Consider the following 25,027-nt stretch of genomic DNA (forward strand, 5'->3'; position numbering starts at 1 on the left):
ATTCTGTGTACTGTATTATACAGTAGCTCCATTAATCTGTGTACTGTATTATACAGCAGCTATATTATTCTGTGTACTGTATTATACAGTAGCTCCATTAATCTGTGTACTGTATTATACAGTAGCTATATTATTCTGTGTACTGTATTATACAGTAGCTCCATTAATCTGTGTACTGTATTATACAGTAGCTCCATTAATCTGTGTACTGTATTATACAGCAGCTCCAGTAATCAGTGTACTGCATTATACAGCAGCTCCAGTAATCTGTGTACTGCATTATACAGTAGCTCCATTAATCTGTGTACTGTATTATACAGTAGCTATATTATTCTGTGTACTGTATTATACAGCAGCTCCAGTAATCAGTGTACTGTATTATACAGTAGCTCCATTAATCTGTGTACTGTATTATACAGTAGCTCTAGTTATTCTGTGTACTGTATTATACAGCAGCTCCAGTAATCTGTGTACTGTATTATACAGTAGCTATATTATTCTGTGTACTGTATTATACAGTAGCTCCATTAATCTGTGTACTGTATTATACAGCAGCTATATTATTCTGTGTACTGTATTATACAGTAGCTCCATTATTCTGTGTACTGTATTATACAGTAGCTCCATTAATCTGTGTACTGTATTATACAGCAGCTATATTATTCTGTGTACTGTATTATACAGTAGCTCCATTAATCTGTGTACTGTATTATACAGCAGCTATATTATTCTGTGTACTGTATTATACAGTAGCTCCATTAATCTGTGTACTGTATTATCAGCAGCTATATTATTCTGTGTACTGTATTATACAGTAGCTCCAGTAATCAGTGTACTGTATTATGCAGCAGCTCCATTAATCTGTGTACTGTATTATACAGCAGCTCCATTAATCAGTGTACTGTATTATACAGCAGCTATATTATTCTGTGTACTGTATTATACAGTAGCTCCATTAATCTGTGTACTGTATTATACAGTAGCTCCATTAATCTGTGTACTGTATTATACAGTAGCTCCATTAATCTGTGTACTGTATTATACAGCAGCTATATTATTCTGTGTACTGTATTATACAGTAGCTCCAGTAATCAGTGTACTGTATTATGCAGTAGCTCCATTATTCTGTGTACTGTATTATACAGCAGCTCCAGTAATCAGTGTACTGTATTATACAGCAGCTCCAGTAATCTGTGTACTGTATTATACAGCAGCTCCATTAATCAGTGTACTGTATTATACAGCAGCTATATTATTCTGTGTACTGTATTATACAGTAGCTCCATTAATCTGTGTACTGTATTATACAGCAGCTATATTATTCTGTGTACTGTATTATACAGTAGCTATATTATTCTGTGTACTGTATTATACAGTAGCTCCATTAATCTGTGTACTGTATTATACAGCAGCTCCAGTAATCAGTGTACTGCATTATACAGCAGCTCCAGTAATCTGTGTACTGTATTATACAGCAGCTCCAGTAATCTGTGTACTGTATTATACAGCAGCTCCAGTAATCTGTGTACTGCATTATACAGCAGCTCCAGTAATCTGTGTACTGTATTATACAGCAGCTCCAGTAATCAGTGTACTGTATTATACAGTAGCTCCATTAATCTGTGTACTGTATTATACAGCAGCTATATTATTCTGTGTACTGTATTATACAGCAGCTCCAGTAATCTGTGTACTGTATTATACAGTAGCTCCATTAATCTGTGTACTGTATTATACAGCAGCTCCAGTAATCTGTGTACTGTATTATACAGCAGCTCCAGTAATCAGTGTACTGCATTATACAGTAGCTCCATTAATCTGTGTACTGTATTATACAGCAGCTCCAGTAATCAGTGTACTGCATTATACAGTAGCTCCATTAATCTGTGTACTGTATTATACAGCAGCTCCAGTAATCTGTGTACTGTATTATACAGCAGCTCCAGTAATCAGTGTACTGCATTATACAGTAGCTCCATTAATCTGTGTACTGCATTATACAGCAGCTCCAGTAATCAGTGTACTGCATTATACAGTAGCTCCATTAATCTGTGTACTGTATTATACAGCAGCTCCAGTAATCAGTGTACTGTATTATACAGTAGCTCCATTATTCTGTGTACTGTATTATACAGTAGCTCCATTAATCTGTGTACTGTATTATACAGTAGCTATATTATTCTGTGTACTGTATTATACAGCAGCTATATTATTCTGTGTACTGTATTATACAGCAGCTCCAGTAATCTGTGTACTGTATTATACAGTAGCTCCATTAATCTGTGTACTGTATTATACAGTAGCTATATTATTCTGTGTACTGTATTATACAGTAGCTATATTATTCAGTGTACTGTATTATACAGCAGCTCCACTAATCAGTGTACTGCATTATACAGCAGCTCCAGTAATCAGTGTACTGCATTATACAGTAGCTATATTATTCTGTGTACTGTATTATACAGCAGCTCCAGTAATCAGTGTACTGCATTATACAGCAGCTCCAGTAATCAGTGTACTGTATTATGCAGTAGCTCTATTATTCTGTGTACTGTATTATACAGTAGCTCCAGTAATCAGTGTACTGTATTACGCAGTAGCTCCGGTAATCAGGGTACTGCATTATGCAGTAGCTCCAGTAATCAGTGTACTGTATTATGCAGTAGCTCCAGTAATCAGTGTACTGTATTATACAGTAGCTCCATTAATCAGTGTACTGTATTACGCAGTAGCTCCAGTAATCAGGGTACTGCATTATACAGTAGCTCCAGTAATCAGTGTACTGTATTACGCAGTAGCTCCAGTAATCAGGGTACTGCATTATACAGTAGCTCCAGTAATCAGTGTACTGTATTACGCAGTAGCTCCATTAATCAGTGTACTGTATTACGCAGTAGCTCCAGTAATCAGGGTACTGCATTATGCAGTAGCTTCATTAATCAGTGTACTGCATTATGCAAAAGCTTCAGTAATCAGTGTACTGTATTACGCAGTAGCGCCAGTAATCAGTGTACTGCATTATGCAGTAGCTCCAGCAATCAGTGTACTGCATTATACAGTAGCTCCATTAATCAGTGTACTGCATTATGCAATAGCTCCATTAATCAGTGTACTGCATTATGCAGTAGCCCCATTAATCAATGTACTGTATTATGCAGTCGCTCAGTTAACGTGTACTGTAATATGCAGTATCTCCATTAATCAATGTACTGCATTATGCAGTAGCTCCATTAATCACTGTACTGCATTATGCAATTCCTCCAGTAATCAGTGTTCTGTATTGTGCAGTAGCTCCAATAATCAGTGTACTGTATTATACAGTAGCTCAAGTAATCAGGGTACTGCATTATACAGTCCCTCCACTAATCAATCAATCAATTTTATTTATATAGCGCCAAATCACAACAAACAGTTGCCCCAAGGTGCCTTATATTGTAATGCAAGGCCATACAATAATTACATAAAAACCCCAACGGTTAAAACAACCCCCTGTGAGCAAGTAGGGGCAGTCTTCTGCTGGGACTGGTTGGGGCTGAGGGAGAGAACCAGGAGCAGAAATCAATCACTAATGATTAAATGCAGAGTGGTGCATACAGAGCAAAAAGAGAAAGAAACACAGTGCATCATGGGAACCCCCCAGCAGTCTAAGTCTATAGCAGCATAACTAAGGGATGGTTCAGGGTCACCTGATCCAGCCCTAACTATAAGCTTTAGCAAAAAGGAAAGTTTTAAGCCTAATCTTAAAAGTAGAGAGGGTGTCTGTCTCCCTGATCTGAATTGGGAGCTGGTTCCACAGGAGAGGAGCCTGAAAGCTGAAGGCTCTGCCTCCCATTCTACTCTTACAAACCCTAGGAACTACAAGTAAGCCTGCAGTCTGAGAGCGAAGCGCTCTATTGGGGTGATATGGTACTATGAGGTCCCTAAGATAAGATGGGACCTGATTATTCAAAACCTTATAAGTAAGAAGAAGAATTTTAAATTCTATTCTAGAATTAACAAGAAGCCATTGAAGAGAGGCCAATATGGGTGAGATATGCTCTCTCCTTCTAGTCCCCGTCAGTACTCTAGCTGCAGCATTTTGAATTAACTGAAGGCTTTTCAGGGAACTTTTAGGACAACCTGGAAATAAATGCATGAATTAGTTTTTCAGCATCACTCTGAGACAAGACCTTTCTAATTTTAGAGATATTGCGTAAATGCAAAAAAGCAGTCCTACATATTTGTTTAATATGCGCTTTGAATGACATATCCTGATCAAAAATGACTCCAAGATTTCTCACAGTATTACTAGAGGTCAGGGTAATGCCATCCAGAGTAAGGATCTGGTTAGACACCATGTTTCTAAGATTTGTGGGGCCAAGTACAATAACTTCAGTTTTATCTGAGTTTAAAAGCAGGAAATTAGAGGTCATCCATGTCTTTATGTCTGTAAGACAATCCTGCAGTTTAGCTAATTGGTGTTTGTCCTCTGGCTTCATGGATAGATAAAGCTGGGTATCATCTGCGTAACAATGAAAATTTAAGCAATGCTGTCTAATAATACTGCCTAAGGGAAGCATGTATAAAGTGAATAAAATTGGTCCTAGCACAGAACCTTGTGGAACTCCATAATTAACCTTAGTCTGTGAAGAAGATTCCCCATTTACATGAACAAATTGTAATCTATTAGATAAGATATGATTCAAACCACCGCAGCGCAGTGCCTTTAATACCTATGGCATGCTCTAATCTCTGTAATAAAATTGTATGGTCAACAATCAGTGTACTGTATTATGCTTTCGCTCAAGTAATCAGGGTAGTTCATTATACAATAGCTCCAGTATTCAGTGTACTGTATTATGCAGTAGCTCGAGTAATAAGAGTACTGCATTATACAGTAGCTCCATTAATCAGTGTACTGTATTATGCAGTAGCTCCAGTAAACAGTGTACTGTATTATACAGTAACTCCATTAATCAGTGTACTGCATTATACTGTAACACCAGTAATCAGTGTACTGTATTATGCAATAGCTCCAGTAATCAGTGTACTGTATTGTGCAGTAACTACAGTAATCAGTGTACTGCATTATGCAAAAGCTTCAGGAATCAGTGTACTGTATAATGCAGTAGCTACAGTAATCAGTGTACTGTATAATGCAGTTGCTCTAGTAATAAGTGTACTGCATTATACAGTAGCTCCAGTAATCAGTGTACTGCATTATGCAGTAGCTCCAGTAATCAGTGTACTGCATTATGCAGTAGCTCCAGTAATCAGTGTACTGTATTATACAATAGCTCCATTAATCAGTGTACTGCATTATGCAGTAGCTCCAGTAATCAGTGTACTGCATTATACAGAAGCTCCATTAATTGGTGTACTGCATTATACAGTAGCTCCAGTAATTAGTATACTGCATTATACAGTAGCTCCATTAATCAGAGTACTGTATTCTGCAGTAGCTCATTTAATCAGTGTACTGCATTATGCAGTAGCTCGAGTAAGCAGTGCACTGCATTATACAGTAGCTCCATTAATCAGAGTACTGTATTATGCAGTAGCTCATTTAATCAGGGTACTTCATTATGCAGTAGCTTGAGTAATCAGTAGCTCCATTAATCAGGGTACTGCATTATGCAGTAGCTTCATTAATCAGTGTACTGCATTATGCACTAGCTCCAATAATCAGTGTACTGCATTATACAGTAGCTCCAGTAACCAGTGTACTGCATTATGCAATAGCTCCAGTAATCAGTGTACTGTATTATACAGTAGCTCCATTAATCAGTGTACTGTATAATGCAGTAGCTCAAGTAATCTGGGTCCTGCGTCATTCAGTAGCGCCATTAATCAGTGTATTGTATTATGCAGTAACTCAAGTAATCAGGGCACTGCATTATATAGTAGCTCCATTAATCAGTGTACTGCATTATGCAATAGCTCCATTAATCAGTGTACTGCATTATGCAGTAGCTCCATTAATCAGTGTACTGTATTACGCAGTAGCTCCAGTAATCAGGGTACTGCATTATGCAGTAGCTTCATTAATCAGTGTACTGCATTATGCACTAGCGCCAGTAATCAGTGTACTGCATTATACAGTAGCTCCAGTAACCAGTGTACTGCATTATGCAATAGCTCCAGTAATCAGTGTACTGTATTACGTAGTAACTCCAGTAATCAGTGTACTGCATTATGCAAAAGCTTCAGTAATCAGTGTACTGTATTACGCAGTAGCTCCAGTAATCAGTGTACTGCATTATGCAATAGCTCCAGTGATCAGTGTCCTGTTTTATGCAGTAGTTCCATTAATCAGTTTTCTGCATTATGCAATAGCTCCATTAATCAGTGTACTGTATAATGCAGTAGCTCAAGTAATCTGGGTGTTGTATGGCTGGGGGGGCCTGGCTGCCTTTTTGTTTCTGTCTTTTGTCCTGTCTTTTGTTTTTCCTTCCAGGTGGTTTGCATTTGGGACTGAGTGGCTGTGTAGCTGAGTTTATCAGGACCTCACCCTGATCACCTGAGGCTGATCACCTGCGGCTCGTCAGGACTCACAGCTGTGGTGCATCTACATGGATTGGAACATGGTGGCATTTAAGACTGGAGTACACAGTGTGCATTTGCCAGAGACTCGACCTTGTGACCAGACGGGTGAGATCGTCGTCTCGGGAACCATCTCATCATCAGTGGATGCAGAGAACGTCCAGGTTTGATGCATGGTCTGTGAAAGAGGAGGGGATGAGGTCTCACGCTCGTCAGCACACTTCCTGAGGTACGTTAGATTTTGTGACTAACATTTATACAGTCAGTAAATGTGGTGTCCCTCACACCTTATTATATTGAGCTGTATGTTGGTCGTTTAAATCAGCTTCCACTGCAGTGGAGTTTTGTGAACAGGGTGTTCTATGCCTGCAGGGTGGGAAGCTGATTTGCAATTAAGCCAGGAAGTGTTTGCTGTTTGTACACCTTTGAGTGGTCTCTCTGTGTGTAGAGTGTGGACTCACAAGATGATTTCTTCATTCACAGACTCGGTTTGTCGCGGCCACCTGGGGGGTGTCGGCGGGGTCCTTGGGTCCGAACCGGTTCTGGCTCCGGACCGTTAGCGCTGCTGGGAGCGCACCGCAATCCACCACGCCAGACCGCGCACTTTTATATTTTTCACATCACTGTTATGTTTATTAAACTCTGTTATCCTTTGTACCGTGCTCTGCTTATTTTATACTGGGTCCTTCAAACGCTGGTCGGTTCTCCGGGCTGCGTCCGATACATAACACTGGGTCCTGCATCATTTAGTAGCACCATTAATCAGTGTACTGTATTATGCAGTAGCTCAAGTAATCAGGGCACTGCATTATATAGTAGCTCCAGTAATCAGTGTACTGCATTATGCAGTAGCTCCATTAATCAATGTACTATATTATGCAGTCGCTCAATTAATCAGTGTACTGTATTATGCAGTATCTCCATTAATCAATATACTGCATTACGCAGTAGCTCCATTAATCAGTATACTGCATTGTACATTAGCTCCAGTAATCAGTGTACTGCATTATGCAATAGCTCCAGTAATCAGTGTACTGCATTATACAGTAGCTCCATTAGTCAGTGTACAGTATTATGCTTTCGCTCAAGTAATCAGTGTTCTGTATTATACAGTAGCTCCATTAATCAGTGTACTGCATTTTGCAATAGCTCCAGTAGTCAGTGTCGTGCTTTTCACAATAGCTCCAGTAATCAGTGTACTGCTTAATGCAGTAGCTCTAGTAATAAGTGTAGTGCTTTATTCAGTCGCTTCAGTAAAGCACATTAAAGCCATTCTTTTTTATACATTACTCGAAACATCTTCAGTCCAAGCTGCTTGTTTGTATTCATTATCATTCCTTCATTCATTCATCTTACTTTTCCAGGGTCAGGTCGCCCTTTCCTCGGCCACACTTACCACCTCTGACTGGGGGATCCCGAAGCACTCCCAGGCCAGTGTGGAGATATAATCTCTCCACCTCATCCTGGGTCTTCACCGGGGTCTCCTCCCAGATGGAAGTGCCTGGAACGCCTCCCTAGGGAGGCGCCCAGCAGCGACTCTACTCCGAGCTCACCGCGGATGACTGAACTTCTCACCCTATCTCTAAGGGAGACACCAGCCACCCTCCTGAGGAAGCTCATTTCGGCCGCTTGTACCCATGATCTAGTTCGTTCAGTCATTACCCAACCCCCTTGACCATAGGTAAGAGTAGGAACAAAGACTGACTAGTAGATTGAAAACTTTTCCTCTCTGGGAACCATCACCTTATCATGGTGGTGAGGTTTGTGTGCCGCTATGAACCTGAGAGCTGTGTTGTCTGGAGCCTTTGTGCTCCTGGTGAGGTCTTACAGGGCAAATTGGTGTCAGGTGAGAGGCCAGACTATGAATGGTTCACACGATACCATGACAGAACAAGGTATCTGGAGCCAGGCCAGGATGTAGGGCCCGTCAGCTCACCACCCACAGGGGGAACCGCTGGTGTTGGGTGCACTGTCCCATGGGTGACAGTGAAAGTTAAGGGCCTCAACGGACCAGACCCAGGTGACAGGGGCTGGCTCTCAGGGTGTGGAACTGGACCTGGTGCAGGAGATGGAGTGATACCAGTTGGATCTGGTAGGCCTCGCCTCCATGCACAGCCTCGGCTCCGGAACCACTCTCCTTGATAGGGGTTGGACCTTATTCTTCTCTGGAGTTGCCCAGGGGGTGAGGTGCCAGGCGGGTGTGGGGATACTCACGACTCCCCAGCTGAGCACTGCTACATTGGAGTTTACCCCAGTAGACAAGAGGGTCGCCTCCCTGTGCCTTCGGGTGATGGGGGGAACTCTGACTCTTGTTTGTGCGTATGTACCGAACAGCATTTTGGAGTATTTGGCCTTCCTGGAGTCCCTGAATGGAGTCTTGTATGGAGCTCCAGTGGGGGACTCCATTGTTCTGTTGGGGGACAGAGACACCTGGAGAGGTGTGATTGGGAGGAACGGCCTCCCTGATCAAAACCCAAATGGTTGTTTGTTATTGGACTTCTGTGCTAGTCACGGATTATCCAAAATGAATACCAAGTTCGAACATAAGGATGCTCATAAATGTACATGATACCAGAGCACCCTAGGCTAAAGATTGATGATCGATTTTTTTTGATTGTATCATATGATTTGAGGCCTCATGTTCCAGACACTCGGGTGAAGAGAGGGGCAGAGCTGTCAACTGATCACCATCTGGTGGTGAATTGGATCAGAGGGTGGGGAGGACTTTGGACAGACCTGGTAAGCCCAAATAGACAGTGCGGGTGAACTAGGAACATCTGGAGGAGCCCACTGTCCAACAGATCTTCAACTCACACCGCAGGCAAAGCTTGTCTGGCATCCCTGTGAAGGTTGGGGGCATTTAACCAGAATGGGCAATCTTCAAACCTTCCATTGCTGAAGCTGCACTGGGAAGCTGTGGCCTGAAGGTCTTAGGTGCCTCAAGGGGTGGCAACCCTCGAACACCGTGGTGGACACTGGTGGTCAGGGAAGCCATCTGACTGAAGGAGGAGTCCTTCCGGGATATGTAATCGCGGAGGACTCCAGAGGCAGTTGCAGGGTACCAACAGGCCTGAAGGGCAGCCTGGGGGAGGCAAAGCAGTGGGTGTGGAAGAAATTTGGAGCAACCATGGAGAAGGACTTTCGGTCAGCACCAAGATGCTTCTGGTGGACCATGAGGCACCTCAGGAGGGCCAAACGGGGAACCATCCAAGCTGTCTACAGTAAAGATGGGACTCTGTTGAGTCAACTGAGCATGTAATTCGGTGTTGGAAGGAACGCTTTGAGGAACACATGGATCAGACCAGAGCGCCCTCTATAGCAGGGGTAGAGCTGGAAGCTGATGGAGGATTTTCATCAATTTCCCTGGTGGAAGTCACTGAAGTCATCAAACAACTCCACAGTGGCAAGGCAAGGCCCCGGGGGTTGATAAGATCCATCCAGAATGGTGAAGGCTCTGGGTGTGGAGGGATTGTCTTGGATGAAACGTCTCTTCAACATTGCTTTGAGGTCTGCGACAGTGTCTAAGGAGTGGCAAAATGGGATGGTGGTCCCCATATTTAAAAAGGAGGACCAGAGAGTGTGTGCCAACTACAGGGGCATCACACTATTCAGCTTCCCTGGTAAAGTCTACTCCAGGGTGCTGGAAAGGAGGATTTTGCCAATTGTCGAACCTCTGATGGAAGAGGAATAATGCAGTTTCCATCCTGGTTGTGGAACAACCGACCAGCACATCACTCTCACAAAGATCCTGGAGGGTACCTGGGAGTATGCCCATTCAGTCTTACATGTGTTTTGTGGACTTGGAGAAGGCATATGATCGGGTACCCCGGGAGATACTGTGGGAGGTGCTGTGGGAGTATGGAGTGAGGGGGTCCCTTCTCAGGGCCATCCAATCTTTGTACTCGCAAAACGAGAGCTGTGGTCGGGTGGTCGGCAGTAAGTCAGACTCATTTCCAGTGGAGATTGGCCTCTGCCAGGGCTGTGCCTTGTCACCACTCCTGTTTGTGATATTCATGGACAGGATATTGAGGTATAGTTGGGGGGAGGAGGGTTTCTGGTTTGGTGGGCTCAGAGTCTCATCACTGCTTTTTGCAGATGATGTGGCAAAACAATTATGGAAATTGTGGATGCATTAGGATTTCGGCAATGCATTCGGGACTCGATACACATTAGTGGAAATACCCTGGATTTGGTTCTCACATGTGGTATTGCTGTTACGAATATTGACATCATGCCTCTTACATCAGTGGTCTCTGATCACTCACTTATTAAGTTTACAGTTTCGCTGCCGTGTTTAGTGGAACAACAACCTTATTTATCACTGAGGCAATGCGTCAACTCCTCAACTTTGACTGAACTCGAAGCTAGACTGCCTGATATCTTAGCTTCACGCTTGGAAAATGCCCAATCAGTAGACCGTATTGTGGATAGTTTAAAATCAGCACTCAAAACTACACTCGACATGATTGTGGATGGAGGAATGGATGGATGGATGAGATTTATTGTCATTGTCATTTCATGAGTGCAACAACAATAACATTACGTCCACACTCCAATTACCACAGACAAGACACAGCAATTAATCCACAATTATTACTTGTTTACCATAACAATGGCACACATAAGAATTAAAGACAACACATATACATTTGACATTGTTTATGTGCACTAAACTTTGAAATAGTCCGTTATCCGAATTAAGGCAATGTGAGTGTGTGTGGGGGGGGGGGGCTGCAGTAACATGAGCCGCCAACGTGGGGGGGAATGGGGAGCTCCAGCAGCTAAAGCTGCACTGCACCCCGGGGGGAGCTGGGAGGGGGGGGTAAGCCAGTGGCGTGAGCGGGGGCCGTAATTTTGTGGGGGATGGGGACATAAGGGGGTGGGAGCATGCGTATCAGTCTCTGTCCATGTGTGAGTGGCAAATGAGTTAAGTTTATGTCAGTTTCTGTCTGTGTGTGCTGGAGTTACAGATGATAAGAAAGAAGGCAGCCGAATGGTTCACCAAGGCCGTAGAAATTCTTCTTGACGAAAACAACGGGGCATTTTGTCCTTCAGAGGCTGATAAGCCTGCTATGTTTATAGTTGAGTACTGAAAACACATTTGCAGCTCACTTGAAAAACCAGATCCAATTTATGACTATTCCCTGGTCACCAACATCTTCCTTTGCAAGGCGTGCATTTGCTCTGAGATATTACCCAATTTGCATCTGAGAATGTATCGCCTTGTCCAACTCATTAATCGTGATGGACAGTTGAGGGGCCGTGGTTCTGGTAGCAGCCGTCTTGCTAATTCTCCGGTAGGTCAGGGAAACACATACACTCCTACAATAAAACCAAATATAAAAAGATCTTCGACGTCCTCCACATAGAATGGCACCAAGCATGCGACACGCTATTACTCTCATGTGTCAAGAACATAGCTAGCAGGGTAGGTTCCCTCTGAGAATGCAGGGGCCCCTGGCCCTGATATCCTTGTTGAAAAAATGGTGTCAATAGCGTTCAGAGACCAGCTGATCAATTCCATGGTTAATCCAATATAGTTTGAAGAATTCACAGTCCGGTGAAGTAGGGACTTGAAAGTTGGAGCAGAGATAGAGGAGAGAGGAGGAGATGCGACCGCCCTCACTGGAGTTCCAAACTGATATGTACCACCTTTATTAAAACTACGCCCCTCCAAAACAGTCACCTTGGTTCAATGATTACTTGCATGACCTCAAGCATAACACTAGAGGTCTAGAACAGAAATGGAGTAGTTCAAAATTAGAAGTATTCCACCTTGCATGGCCTGATGCTATCTTAGACTATAAGCATGCATAACTGGCTACAAAGCGGACCTATTACTCTGATTTGATCAACAAAAACAAGCATAACTCAAAGTTCTTGTTTGACACGGTGGCAACACTTATTCATGGACAACCACCTGTAAGTCATTCTCCTTTTACAGCGCAAGATTTCCTGGATTACTTCAATCAATCAATCAATCAATCAATTTTTTTATATAGCGCCAAATCACAACAAACAGTTGCCCCAAGGCGCTTTATATTGTAAGGCAAGGCCATACAATAATTATGTAAAACCCCAACGGTCAAAACGACCCCCTGTGAGCAAGCACTTGGCTACAGTGGGAAGGAAAAACTCCCTTTTAACAGGAAGAAACCTCCAGCAGAACCAGGCTCAGGGAGGGGCAGTCTTCTGCTGGGACTGGTTGGGGCTGAGGGAGAGAACCAGGAAAAAGACATGCTGTGGAGGGGAGCAGGGATCGATCACTAATGATTAAATGCAGAGTGGTGCATACAGAGCAAAAAGAGGTGAATAAAAAGAAACACTGGGTGCATCATGGGAAACCCTCCAGCAGTCTAAGTCTACAGCAGCATAACTAAGGGATGGTTCAGGGTCACCTGATCCAGCCCTAACTATAATTAGTGTCCTCAGTTCCCAAACCCTTATTGAGTGTTGTTAGAAGGAAAGGTGATGTAACACAGTGGTAAACATACCACTGTCCCAGCTTTTTTGAAACGTATTGCAGGCATCCATTTCAACATGAGTGAATATTTGCACTAATAAAATAAAGTTTATCAGTTTGAACATTAAAAATCTTGTCTTTGTGGTGTATTCAATTGAATATAGGTTGAAGAGGATTTGCAAATCATTGTATTCTGTTTTTATTTACATTTTACACAATGTCCCAACATCATTGGAATTGGAATTGGAATATACACATTATTCACTTTGCGTGTTTTTAGGAATCCACTAGGTTGCGTAGCTACTAGCTTTTAGCCGATTTAGCATGGCGGCTTCTCCTGTCTCTCCCGCACTTTTCTGCTCTGGTTGTGAAATGTTTAGCTGTTCCTCGGCCTCCTTTAGCAGTAACGGTACTTGTAATAAGTGCAGCTTATTCGTAGCTTTGGAGGCCAGGCTGGGCGAATTGGAGACTCGGCTCCGCACCGTGGAAAATTCTACAGCTAACCAGGCCCCTGTAGTCGGTGCGGACCAAGGTGGCTTAGCCACCATTAGTTCCCCCCTGGCGGATCCCGGGCAGTCGGGAAAGCAGGCCGACTGGGTGACTGTGAGGAGGAAGCGTAGCCCTAAACAGAAGCCCCGTGTACACCGTCAACCCGTGCACATCTCTAACCGTTTTTCCCCACTCGACGACACACTCGCCGAGGATCAAACTCTGGTTATTGGCGACTCTGTTTGAGAAATGTGAAGTTAGCGACACCAGCAACCATTGTCAATTGTCTTCCGGGGGCCAGAGCAGGCGACATTGAAGGAAATTTGAAATTGCTGGCTAAGGCTAAGCGTAAATTTGGTAAGATTGTAATTCACGTCGGCAGTAATGACACTCGGTTACGCCAATCGGAGGTCACTAAAATTAACATTAAATCGGTGTGTAACTTTGCAAAAACAATGTCGGACTCTGTTGTTTTCTCTGGGCCCCTCCCCAATCAGACCGGGAGTGACATGTTTAGCCGCATGTTCTCCTTGAATTGCTGGCTGTCTGAGTGGTGTCCAAAAAATGAGGTGGGCTTCATTGATAATTGGCAAAGCTTCTGGGGAAAACCTGGTCTTGTTAGGAGAGACGGCATCCATCCCACTTTAGAGGGAGCAGCTCTCATTTCTAGAAATCTGGCCAATTTTCTTGGATCCTCCAAACTGTGACTGTCTAGCGTTGGGACCAGGAGGCAGAGCTGTGGTCTTATACACCTCTCTGCAGCTTCTCTCCCCCTGCCATCCCCTCATTACCCCATCCCCGTAGAGACGGTGCCTGCTTCCAGACCACCAATAACCAGCAAAAATCTATTTAAGCAAAAAAATTCAAAAAGAAAAAATAATATAGCACCTTCAACTGCACCACAGACTAAAACAGTTAAATGTGGTCTATTAAACATTAGGTCTCTCTCTTCTAAGTCCCTGTTGGTAAATGATATAATAATTGATCAACGTATTGATTTATTCTGCCTAACAGAAACCTGGTTACAGCAGGATGAATATGTTAGTTTAAATGAGTCAACACCCCCGAGTCACACTAACTGTCAGAATGCTCGTAGTACGGGCCGGGGCGGAGGATTAGCAGCAATCTTCCATTCCAGCTTATTAATTAATCAAAAACCTAGACAGAGCTTTAATTCATTTGAAAGCTTGTCTCTTAGTCTTTTCCATTCAAATTGGAAGTCCCAAAAACCAGTTTTATTTGTTATTATCTATCGTCCACCTGGTCGTTACTGTGAGTTTCTCTGTGAATTTTCAGACCTTCTGTCTGACTTAGTGCTTAGCTCAGATAAGATACTTATAGTGGGCGATTTTAACATCCACACAGATGCTGAGAATGACAGCCTCAACACTGCATTTAATCTATTATTAGACTCTATTGGCTTTGCTCAAAAAGTAAATGAGTCCACCCACCACTTTAATCATATCTTAGATCTTGTTTTGACTTATGGTATAGAAATAGAAGACTTAACAGTATTCCCTGAAAACTCCCTTCTGTCTGATCATTTTTTAATAACATTTACATTTACCCTGATGGACTACCCTGCAGTGGGGAATAAGTTTCATTACACTAGAAGTCTTTCAGAAAGCGCTGTAACTAGGTTTAAGGATATGATTCCTTCTTTATGTTCTCTATTGTCATATACCAACACAGAGCAGAGTAGCTACCTAAACTCTGTAAGGGAGTTAGAGTATCTCGTCAATAGTTTTACATCCTCATTGAAGACAACTTTGGATGCTGTAGCTCCTCTGAAAAAGAGAGCTTTAAATCAGAAGTGTCTGACTCCGTGGTATAACTCACAAACTCGTAGCTTAAGCAGATAACCCGTAAGTTGGAGAGGAAATGGCGTCTCACTAATTTAGAAGATCTTCACTTAGCCTGGAAAAAGAGTTTGTTGCTCTATAAAAAAGCCCTCCGTAAAGCTAGGACATCTTTCTACTCATCACTAATTGAAGAAAATAAGAACAACCCCAGGTTTCTTTTCAGCACTGTAGCCAGGCTGACAAAGAGTCAGAGCTCTATTGAGCTGAGTATTCCATTAACTTTAACTAGTAATGACTTCATGACTTTCTTGCTAACAAAATTTTGACTATTAGAGAAAAAATTACTCATAACCATCCCAAAGATGTATCGTTATCTTTGGCTGCTTTCAGTGATGCCGGTATTTGGTTAGACTGTTTCTCTCCGATTGTTCCTTCTGAGTTATTTTCATTAGTTACTTCATCCAAACCATCAACATGTTTATTAGACCCCATTCCTGCCAGGCTGCTCAAGGAAGTCCTACCATTATTTAATGCTTCAATCTTAAATATGATCAACTTATCTTTGTTAGTTGGCTATGTACCACAGGCTTTTAAGGTGGCAGTAATTAAACCATTACTTAAAAAGCCTTCTCTTGACCCAGCTATTTTAGCTAATTATAGGCCAATCTCCAACCTTCCTTTTCTCTCAAAGATTCTTGAGAGGGTAGTTGTAAAACAGCTAACTGATCACCTGCAGAGGAATGGTCTATTTGAAGAGGTTCAGTCAGGTTTTAGAATTCATCATAGTACAGAAACAGCATTAGTGAAGGTTACAAATGATCTTCTTATGGCTTCGGGACAGTGGACTTATCTCTGTGCTTGTTCTGTTGGACCTCAGTGCTGCTTTTGATACTGTTGACCATAAAATTTTATTACAGAGATTAGAGCATGTCATAGGTATTAAAGGCACTGCGCTGCGGTGGTTTGAATCATATTTGTCTAATAGATTACAGTTTGTTCATGTAAATGGGGAATCTTCTTCACAGACTAAAGTTAATTATGGAGTTCCACAAGGTTCTGTGCTAGGACCAATTTTATTCACTTTATACATGCTTCCCTTAGGCAGTATTATTAGACGGTATTGCTTAAATTTTCATTGTTACGCAGATGATACCCAGCTTTATCTATCCATGAAGCCAGAGGACACACACCAATTAGCTAAACTGCAGGATTGTCTTACAGACATAAAGACATGGATGACCTCTAATTTCCTGCTTTTAAACTCAGATAAAACTGAAGTTATTGTACTTGGCCCCACAAATCTTAGAAGCATGGTGTCTAACCAGATCTTTACTCTGGATGGCATTTCCCTGACCTCTAGTAATACTGTGAGAAATCTTGGAGTCATTTTTGATCAGGATATGTCATTCAAAGCGCATATTAAACAAATATGTAGGACTGCCTTTTTGCATTACGCAATATCTCTAAAATCAGAAAGGTCTTGTCTCAGAGTGATGCTGAAAAACTAATTCATGCATTTATTTCCTCTAGGCTGGACTATTGTAATTCTTTATTATCAGGTTGTCCTAAAAGTTCCCTAAAAAGCCTTCAGTTAATTCAAAATGCTGCAGCTAGAGTACTGACGGGGACTAGCAGGAGAGAGCATATCTCACCCGTGTTGGCCTCTCTTCATTGGCTTCCTGTTAATTCTAGAATAGAATTTAAAATTCTTCTTCTTACTTATAAGGTTTTGAATAATCAGGTCCCATCTTATCTCAGGGACCTCGTAGTACCATATCACCCTAATAGAGCGCTTCGCTCTCAGACTGCAGGCTTACTTGTAGTTCCTAGGGTTTGTAAGAGTAGAATGGGAGGCAGAGCCTTCAGCTTTCAGGCTCCTCTCCTGTGGAACCAGCTCCCAATTCAGATCAGGGAGACAGATACCCTCTCTACTTTTAAGATTAGGCTTAAAACTTTCCTTTTCGCTAAGGCTTATAGTTAGGGCTGGATCGGGTGACCCTGGACTATCCCTTGGTTATGCTGCTTTAGACGTAGACTGTGGGGGGGTTCCCATGATGCACTGTTTCTTTCTCTTTTTGCTCTGTATGCATCACTCCGCATTTAATCATTAGTGATCGATCTCTGCCCCCCTCCACAGCATGTCTTTTTCCTGGTTCTTTCCCTCAGCCCCAACCAGTCCCAGCAGAAGACTGCCCCTCCCTGAGCCTGGTTCTGCTGGAGGTTTCTTCCTGTTAAGAGGGAGTTTTTCCTTCCCACTGTTGCCAAGTGCTTGCTCACAGGGGGTCGTTTTGACCGTTGGGGTTTTTCATGATTGTTGTATGGCCTTGCCTTACAATATAAAGCGCCTTGGGGCAACTGTTTGTTGTGATTTGGCGCTATATAAAAAAAAAGTTGATTGATTGGTTGATTGATAAGTTTGAACATTAAATATCTTGTCTTTGTGGTGTATTCAATTGAATATAGGTTGAAGAGGATTTGCAAATCATTGTATTCTGTTTTTATATACATTTTACACAGCATCCCAACTTCATTTGAAATGGGGTAGCACATCACATTGACAATGTGAGGAACCTCAGGGTATTTTTTGATCCTATATTGTCCTTTGACCTCCACATAAGAGATATTACGAGGACTGCTTTCTTCCACCTGCGAAATATAGCGAAGATTCATCCCATCCTGTCTATGGCTGATGCTGAGACCCTGATCCATGCATGTATCTCTTCTTGATTGGACTACTGCAATGTTCTATTTTCTGGTTTACTGCAGTCCAGCATTAGGGCTCTCCAATTGTTTCAAGATGGTCCTGCCAGACTGTCGACAGGAAGCAGAAAGTTTGACCACATTACACCCATTTTGGCGTCTCTTCACTGTATTTGAGATTTTTTATTATTATTATATATTTATATATTATATATTATTGAGATATGTATTTGTTGTCTTTTTGATGCCTGATTCTATTTTTTTCACTGTTTCAGGTGTTGCTCCATCCATAGATGGGTGTGGTATTTGTGCTGGAGACCCTCCTGTCCTGTGCACCAACAGCATTTCCTGTATATTCATTTTGTGAATTGTTCTGTAATTTATGTCTGTAGCATGTCCCAAGCAGAGGGTCACCCCTTTGAGTCTGGTCTGCTTGAGATTTCTTCCTCAGAGGGAGTTTTCCCTTACCACTGCTGCTCTGGGGGTTAGTAAGGTTAGACCTTACTTGCGTGAAGCGCCTTGAGGCAACTTTGTTGTGATTTGGTGCTATATAACTGAAAATAAATTGAAATTGAATTGAAATGTGGTCCTGTTGGCTTCATCGATACGTGAACTCCAGCACTCACTGCATTGGTTCGCAGCAGAATGTGAAGCTGCTGGGATGAGGATCAGCACCTCTAAATCTGAGGTCATGGTTCTCAGCAGGAAACCAATGGATTGCCTACTACAGGTAGGCAATACGGTCTTGCCCCAAGTGAAGGAGTTCAAGTACCTCTGGGTCTTGTTCACAAGTGTGGGGACAATTGAGCATGAGATTGGCCAGAGAATCAGTGCAGCAGGAGCGCTATTGCATTCGCTCTACCGTACTGTTGTATTCATTAAATATTTTTAATTATATAAACAGTTTTTAATACATCTCATCAATTCCACTTTGTGCAGAAATGTAGTAGTAAAACTAGCACCTCAGAGTAATAATGACTGACGTTTTGTTTGTTACATACAGTATATTTTCATTATAAGAATTATTCTCTGTAAAAATGTGTTTCCATGTCTACAAATGTGGACCTTTACTGTAATGGTGGGGGGGCCGCTCTGCCCACCTCTGTAACGAGATTTTAGACAGACATCGACAAGAAAATTTTTTTATTACTGACTGGCCAGTAAGAAGATCATATTACACACACCATCCATCAGAAACAGATTTGGTGTGTGTTTGAAGCCATGTGAAATGTTTTGCCCATGACATTGTTACGTCCGCCAAGGACATAATAAAATAATCAGCATTTATTTGTTTTGTTTTGTTTTGTTTTTTTGTCTATCTGCCTTTTAGCAGGATTACAGACTGGAAGAACAGGGGAAGAGGTGATAAAAATATCACAAAAGACAGAGGAGACTGGAAGAATGTGAAGAGATTGTTAATATGTCACGAGAAGAGGGATGAGACTTGAAGAATGGGAAGAGATGATGAATATGTCACTCGAAGAGAGATGAGACTAGAAGAATTGGAAGAAATGATAAATATGTCACTAAAAGAGAGATGAGACAGGAAGAATGGGAAGAGGTGATGAGTATTGCCACTAAAAGAGAGATGAGCAGGAAGAAAGGGAAGAGATTGTGAATATGTTATTAAAAGAGAGATGAGACTGGAAGAATGGGAAGAGATGAATATGTCACTAAAAGAGAGATGAGCAGGAAGAAAGGGAAGCGATTGTGAATATGTTATTAAAAGAGAGATGAGACTGGAAGAATGGGAAGAGATGAATATGTCACTAAAAGAGAGATGAGCAGGAAGAAAGGGAAGCGATTGTGAATATGTTATTAAAAGAGAGATGAGACTGGAAGAATGGGAAGAGATGAATATGTCACTAAAAGAGAGATGAGCAGGAAGAATGGGAAGAGATGGTGAATATGTCACAAAAAGAGAGATGGGACTGGAAGAATGGGAAGAGATGGTGAATTTGTCACAAAAGAGAGATGGGACTGGAAGAATGGGAAGAGATGGTGAATATGTTGCTAGAAGAGAGATGAGACTGGAAGAATGGGTTGAGATGATGAATATGTCACTTAAAGAGAGATGAGCGGGAAGAATGGGAAGAGATGATGAATATGTCACTTAAAGAGAGATGAGCAGGAAGAATGGGAAGAGATGAATATGTTACTAAAAGAGAGATGAGCAGGAAGAATGGGAAGAGATGGTGAATGTCACTAAAAAGAGAGACTAGACTGGAAGAATGGGAAGAGATGAATATGTTACTAAAAGAGAGATGAGCAGGAAGAACGGGGGAAGAGATGATGAATGTCACTAAAAAGAGGTGAGACTGGAAGAACAGGGGATGACAATGGATGGGTTGAGGGAAAATCAGGTTCCGCACTGGACTGTAGTGGATAAAAACCATCGATGTGGGATAAAGGACAAGTATGAAACACTTTTTAAAATCACCAAAACAATAAGAGCTGATGTTCAATATTCTAAGATATTTGCTTGTACACAAACAAAAGGGCTAATTAAATATGAGGAAAAACATGTTGATAGATTTCACTGAGAAAATTTCAGAACTCTGTTATTTCCAGAACCCTTCAGTTAGCGGGTTTCTGAAGTGATGAAATTTCAGGAAACAGATCTCATAGGCATTGGGGTGTCTGTCTTACTTCCTCCTCTCACTTCTTCTTTGTGTTTCACATTTTGTCATTCCAGCAAAACTATGATGAAGATGAAGCCTGCATCATCATCATCATCATCATCACCATCATCATCAAAGTATCGAACTGTTTTATAAAATGTTACATTTTTCACATGTTGGCAATCTGAAAACTGGAAAGAGTATAAAATCCTTTTGTTTCATCATTTGGCTTCAGCTCATCCTGACAGAAAAATATTTAATTAACCTTTTGCAACAGTTAATATTTTAAATTTTATTTATAGTTTATATTCCCTTGTGTCACTTGAGGTGACCACAGCAGGTGGAGCTGTGTGATGATTTGGTACATGTTTTATGCCGCATGCCCTTCCTACTTCAGTAAATGTTAGAAACATGAAATGTTAATTCACTGTTGCAGAGGGTGAATTAACAAAATGTTTTTTTCTGCTTTCAGGTGAAAAACCTATAAACATTGTTCATAATTCAAATATTCAAAATGTGTGTTAAAAATCTGAATGTTCCATTAAAACTAAAATATAGATATAAAATTTCAGTGTTTACAAAACAATTATGTTTCATCAAACGTAAAGTGTAAATATAAATTCTTTGAATCTATTTAATTAAAGTGTTTGAAAATCATTATACATTTCAGTGTTTACCAAACAATTATGAATGATTCATGAAACATAAAAATAAATATTAATAGAACAAAAAAGAGTTCACTGCACTTCTGTATGGCACAAACAAATCTGGTGCAACCAGATAGGACTGATTTGTAAAAGAGAAAAATAACTGGTGCAACACAGAAATAAGTGCTGAAAAATTTAATAAGGTGCTGAAAACAAAAAATATACAGAGGGACTAATGTTTCGACGTGAAAATCACAATCTTCCTCGGAGTCAATAAATCAATCAATCAATCAATTTTTTTTATTTATATAGCGCCAAATCACAACAAACAGTTGCCCCAAGGCGCTTTATATTGTAAGGCAAGGCCATACAATAATTATGTAATTGTATGAGTCCTACAGAGTCCGCTCCATTTAGTTCGTAACATACCAGTGGGTCAGTTTTTGTGAGTCAGAAGAAACTATAGTTCTATTACTGACTTCATGTCAAAAGCAGCTCATCTAGAAACTCTGTTTGAACAACTTGGTTATAGTAAAATTGATATTGGTAAAGCATGGGACAGAGCTCTAAATACTGACCGTGCCTCTTTACTTAAGAAAAAATCTAAATCTTCTTCAACATCTAAATAGCTTTTTTCTACCTGCTATACTCCATTGGTGGGAAGAATAAAAAACAGAATTTATAAACACTGGCGCATTCTTAAGAGTGATCCCACACTTAAAGACATCTGTGCTGAACTGGCCAAATTTAAATTTAGGTGTGCCTGAAATATTCGTGATAGACTTGGTGCACATTGTTCTAATTCCACTAATGCTAATTTATACTTTAGGCACCTTGGAACCTTTTGGTTTGAATGAAGAACTAAAATTCACTTATTTTCTCTAATAACTGTTTTTTATTCCGGTTTTAGTCATGTTTGTTTTGGGACAGTGTGTTTCTAATCATATGCACTGATTACTGAGTGAGTGAGTGCTGTGTTTGACGGATGGTCATGCCCCTTTGGAAGCATCAGGACACCTGTTTCTTATTAGTATTTATACCATCTTTGTAGGACTCTGAGGAAGATGTGACTCTCATGTCAAAACATTAGTCCCTCTGTATATTTTTGTTTTCAGCACCTTATTAAATTTTTCAGCACTTATTTCTGTGTTGCCCCAGGTCATTTTTTATTTTATTAATGTTAATACTTTGAATGCATTTAATTAAAGTATTTTCTAAAGAGCAAACAACAACAACATGGTATGTGATTAAAGAATTGACTCCAGACAATAAAAATGTTGTCTTTCATCTTTTTTACATAAAACAAAGGAATGAAATAAAAAAAGTCTTTTTACCTCCAGCAGCTCGGCAGCCGTTCAGGACCAGAAACAGCAAAAAACAACCAAAAAACATTTCAAACCCAATCAAGACAGAGCATCTGTACGTCTCTTTTCTGGGATTCACATCTGTCTGTCTCTGTCATTCACTCGCTGTCTCTTTGTCTGTCTCTCTCTCTCCCCCCCCCTCTCTCTGTGTCTGTCTGTCTGTCTGTCTCCCATCGGCATTTTTGTTTATTTACTGTTTTCTATGATGGACAGATGCTTTCTGTTTGTTCCATTTCTTTTTAAATTCATTTTGAAGTTTTTGCATTTGTTGCATTTTTTATCTTTGTCTACTAAACATCATATTTATTGACCTGATAAAACTGAAGTGGTTTTCTGTATAATCCTTTTGTGTTTTCTTCAGGTTGCTTTGTTTGTTTGTTTGAATATGTTGAATATGTTTGTTTTCCAGCAGATTCTTAAAGTTTATAGTCAAAATGAGGAAGTACGTTTTGTGCTTCCTGTGATCTTTTTTAACTTCTCAATTTAAAAAAAAATAACATCTTGAGTTAAAGGTGATGATGTCAGCAGATGATGTCAGCAGAAAAAAGCTCTGTCCGTTGAAAAGGAGAAATCAAACTTTAATTGGAATCTGAATCAGAGCTGTGACATTCCTTCCAGCACACACAAATGAATGAATTGTCCTGCTGGATGAGAACTGATCCTGGACCAGACTGCTGGTGGCTCTTGTATCAAAGAGCACATGGACAACAGGTCACGTGACAGCACTTAGGGCCCTGTCACACTTAGCACAAATGAGACCGAATCAGCCCGACTGGGAAAAATAACCAGAATTCAAGCCGCATTTGTATGGGACAGACATCTGCACAGCCGTGTACAAATGCCGTACCAATACCCAGAATGTGGGTTGAAGTCGACTCAAATGATTCATGCACATTCACAGTGCAGCAGTCTCTGAATACAGGACAAATGCGCCCCAGAACACAGTATAAATACCTAGAACATAGGACAAATGAGGCCAGAACACAGCATGAATCCCCCAGTGCTGGCAGAATGCAGGAAGAATATGTAGAATGCAGCCTGAATGACAAGAATGTATCCAGAATGTGACACAAATGTCCCGACTGTCACACGAATGGCGGCAGACACCTTCCCGCCAGGGTACAACATAGTCATATAAAGACATATTTGCCCCTAAACAGACAGAACTTGGTGGCAGAATACCTGAGCACTGTGACCAACCCAAAGCTCAGGAAATCCTTGACGAGACTCAGTGAGCACAGCCTGGCCGTGGAGTAAGGCCGCCACAGACAGACCTGGCTCCCCAGAGAAAACAGACTGTGACAGACCCACTGCTCACAACACCACGTGGAGACCGAGCTGCACTTCCTGACCACCTGCCCGCTGCACCAAGACATCAGAGACACGAACAGAGACACAGATCACAAACACCCAAACAGACTATGAGAGCAACATCGACAAACTTCACTATCTGCTGGCTGAAGGACAACAAACACAGCAGCAAGGTTTGAGATGCGAAAAGAAGGAACAACGGACACAAACCACCGTAAACCCAAAACAGGACATTAAACTGCTACGTGTATAATATAACACATTTTATAGGATTGTACATTTTTTACACCGAAAACACAGTTTTTACTGTCATTTCAATCCCACATCTGTTTACACATTTATTTACTGCAGAATATTGATAACTGTATGTACAGCTACTTCATTTTTATTTGTTGCTTAATGTAACACTCGCTTTGACAATGTAAACATACGTTTCCCATGTCAGTAACAGGGCTGGATCCGGGCCTGTCAGTAAAGCTCCACTGAAATGAAATGAAATAAAGAGAAGACACCTCACTGGCTGCTGGGGGGCAAGAAATGTGGCCACTATCTTGGACTGATCATCGCACTCTGGAATGAGCAGCAGAAGCATCAAGATGCCACAACACTGTGCAGCATATCCCTGTCCAAGTCAGCAGCCTGTTGAAAACAGGGCACAGGGAATCACATAACACAGGTGGGATAGTTACCAGTGGTTGTGAATCTAATACCACTGTACTGTATTAGGGACAGTGAAGGTTTCATACTATAATATTGTATAAACTTGTGTATTTGTCAGTGACCTTTGCATATAAAAGTTGTGCTGGTGTTACCTTCCCTGTCCTGTAAAGTGTCACATAGCACTGTGTAAAGCACCATATAAATATCATCTATACTAATCTCAATAACACCACAATAGTAATAAGGTGCTGAGAGCTGCAGAAAGGTGAATCACTGAGCATCAGCAAAGCAAGTCCCAAAGGTGCCAACAGTCACACACATTGTCCTCATTGATATATATAAAACTCCCATCTAATGTAATGTCTTATATAGAAACATAATCTATCCATCAGTCTGCATATTGTTTATATATGTAAATATTAATATAACCCAATCATATGTTGCCTTC

At 41.2% G+C, this 25,027-nt stretch overlaps 1 protein-coding gene across 1 annotated transcript in view; it reads right to left on the reverse strand.

Moving 5' to 3' along the window:
• csf1rb (colony stimulating factor 1 receptor, b) overlaps positions 1-22,682 on the reverse strand; it is a 208,674-nt gene extending 185,992 nt beyond the window's left edge. The window contains exon 1 of the mRNA XM_034177555.1: positions 22,579-22,682. Coding sequence (XP_034033446.1) covers positions 22,579-22,636 — 58 coding nt within the window. The 5' untranslated portion in view covers positions 22,637-22,682. The remainder of the gene's footprint in view (positions 1-22,578) is intronic.
• Between the last annotated feature and the right edge of the window lie 2,345 nt (positions 22,683-25,027).

This window comes from Thalassophryne amazonica, chromosome 9, assembly GCF_902500255.1.
Source record: "Thalassophryne amazonica chromosome 9, fThaAma1.1, whole genome shotgun sequence".
Classification (NCBI taxonomy): Eukaryota; Metazoa; Chordata; class Actinopteri; order Batrachoidiformes; family Batrachoididae; genus Thalassophryne; species Thalassophryne amazonica.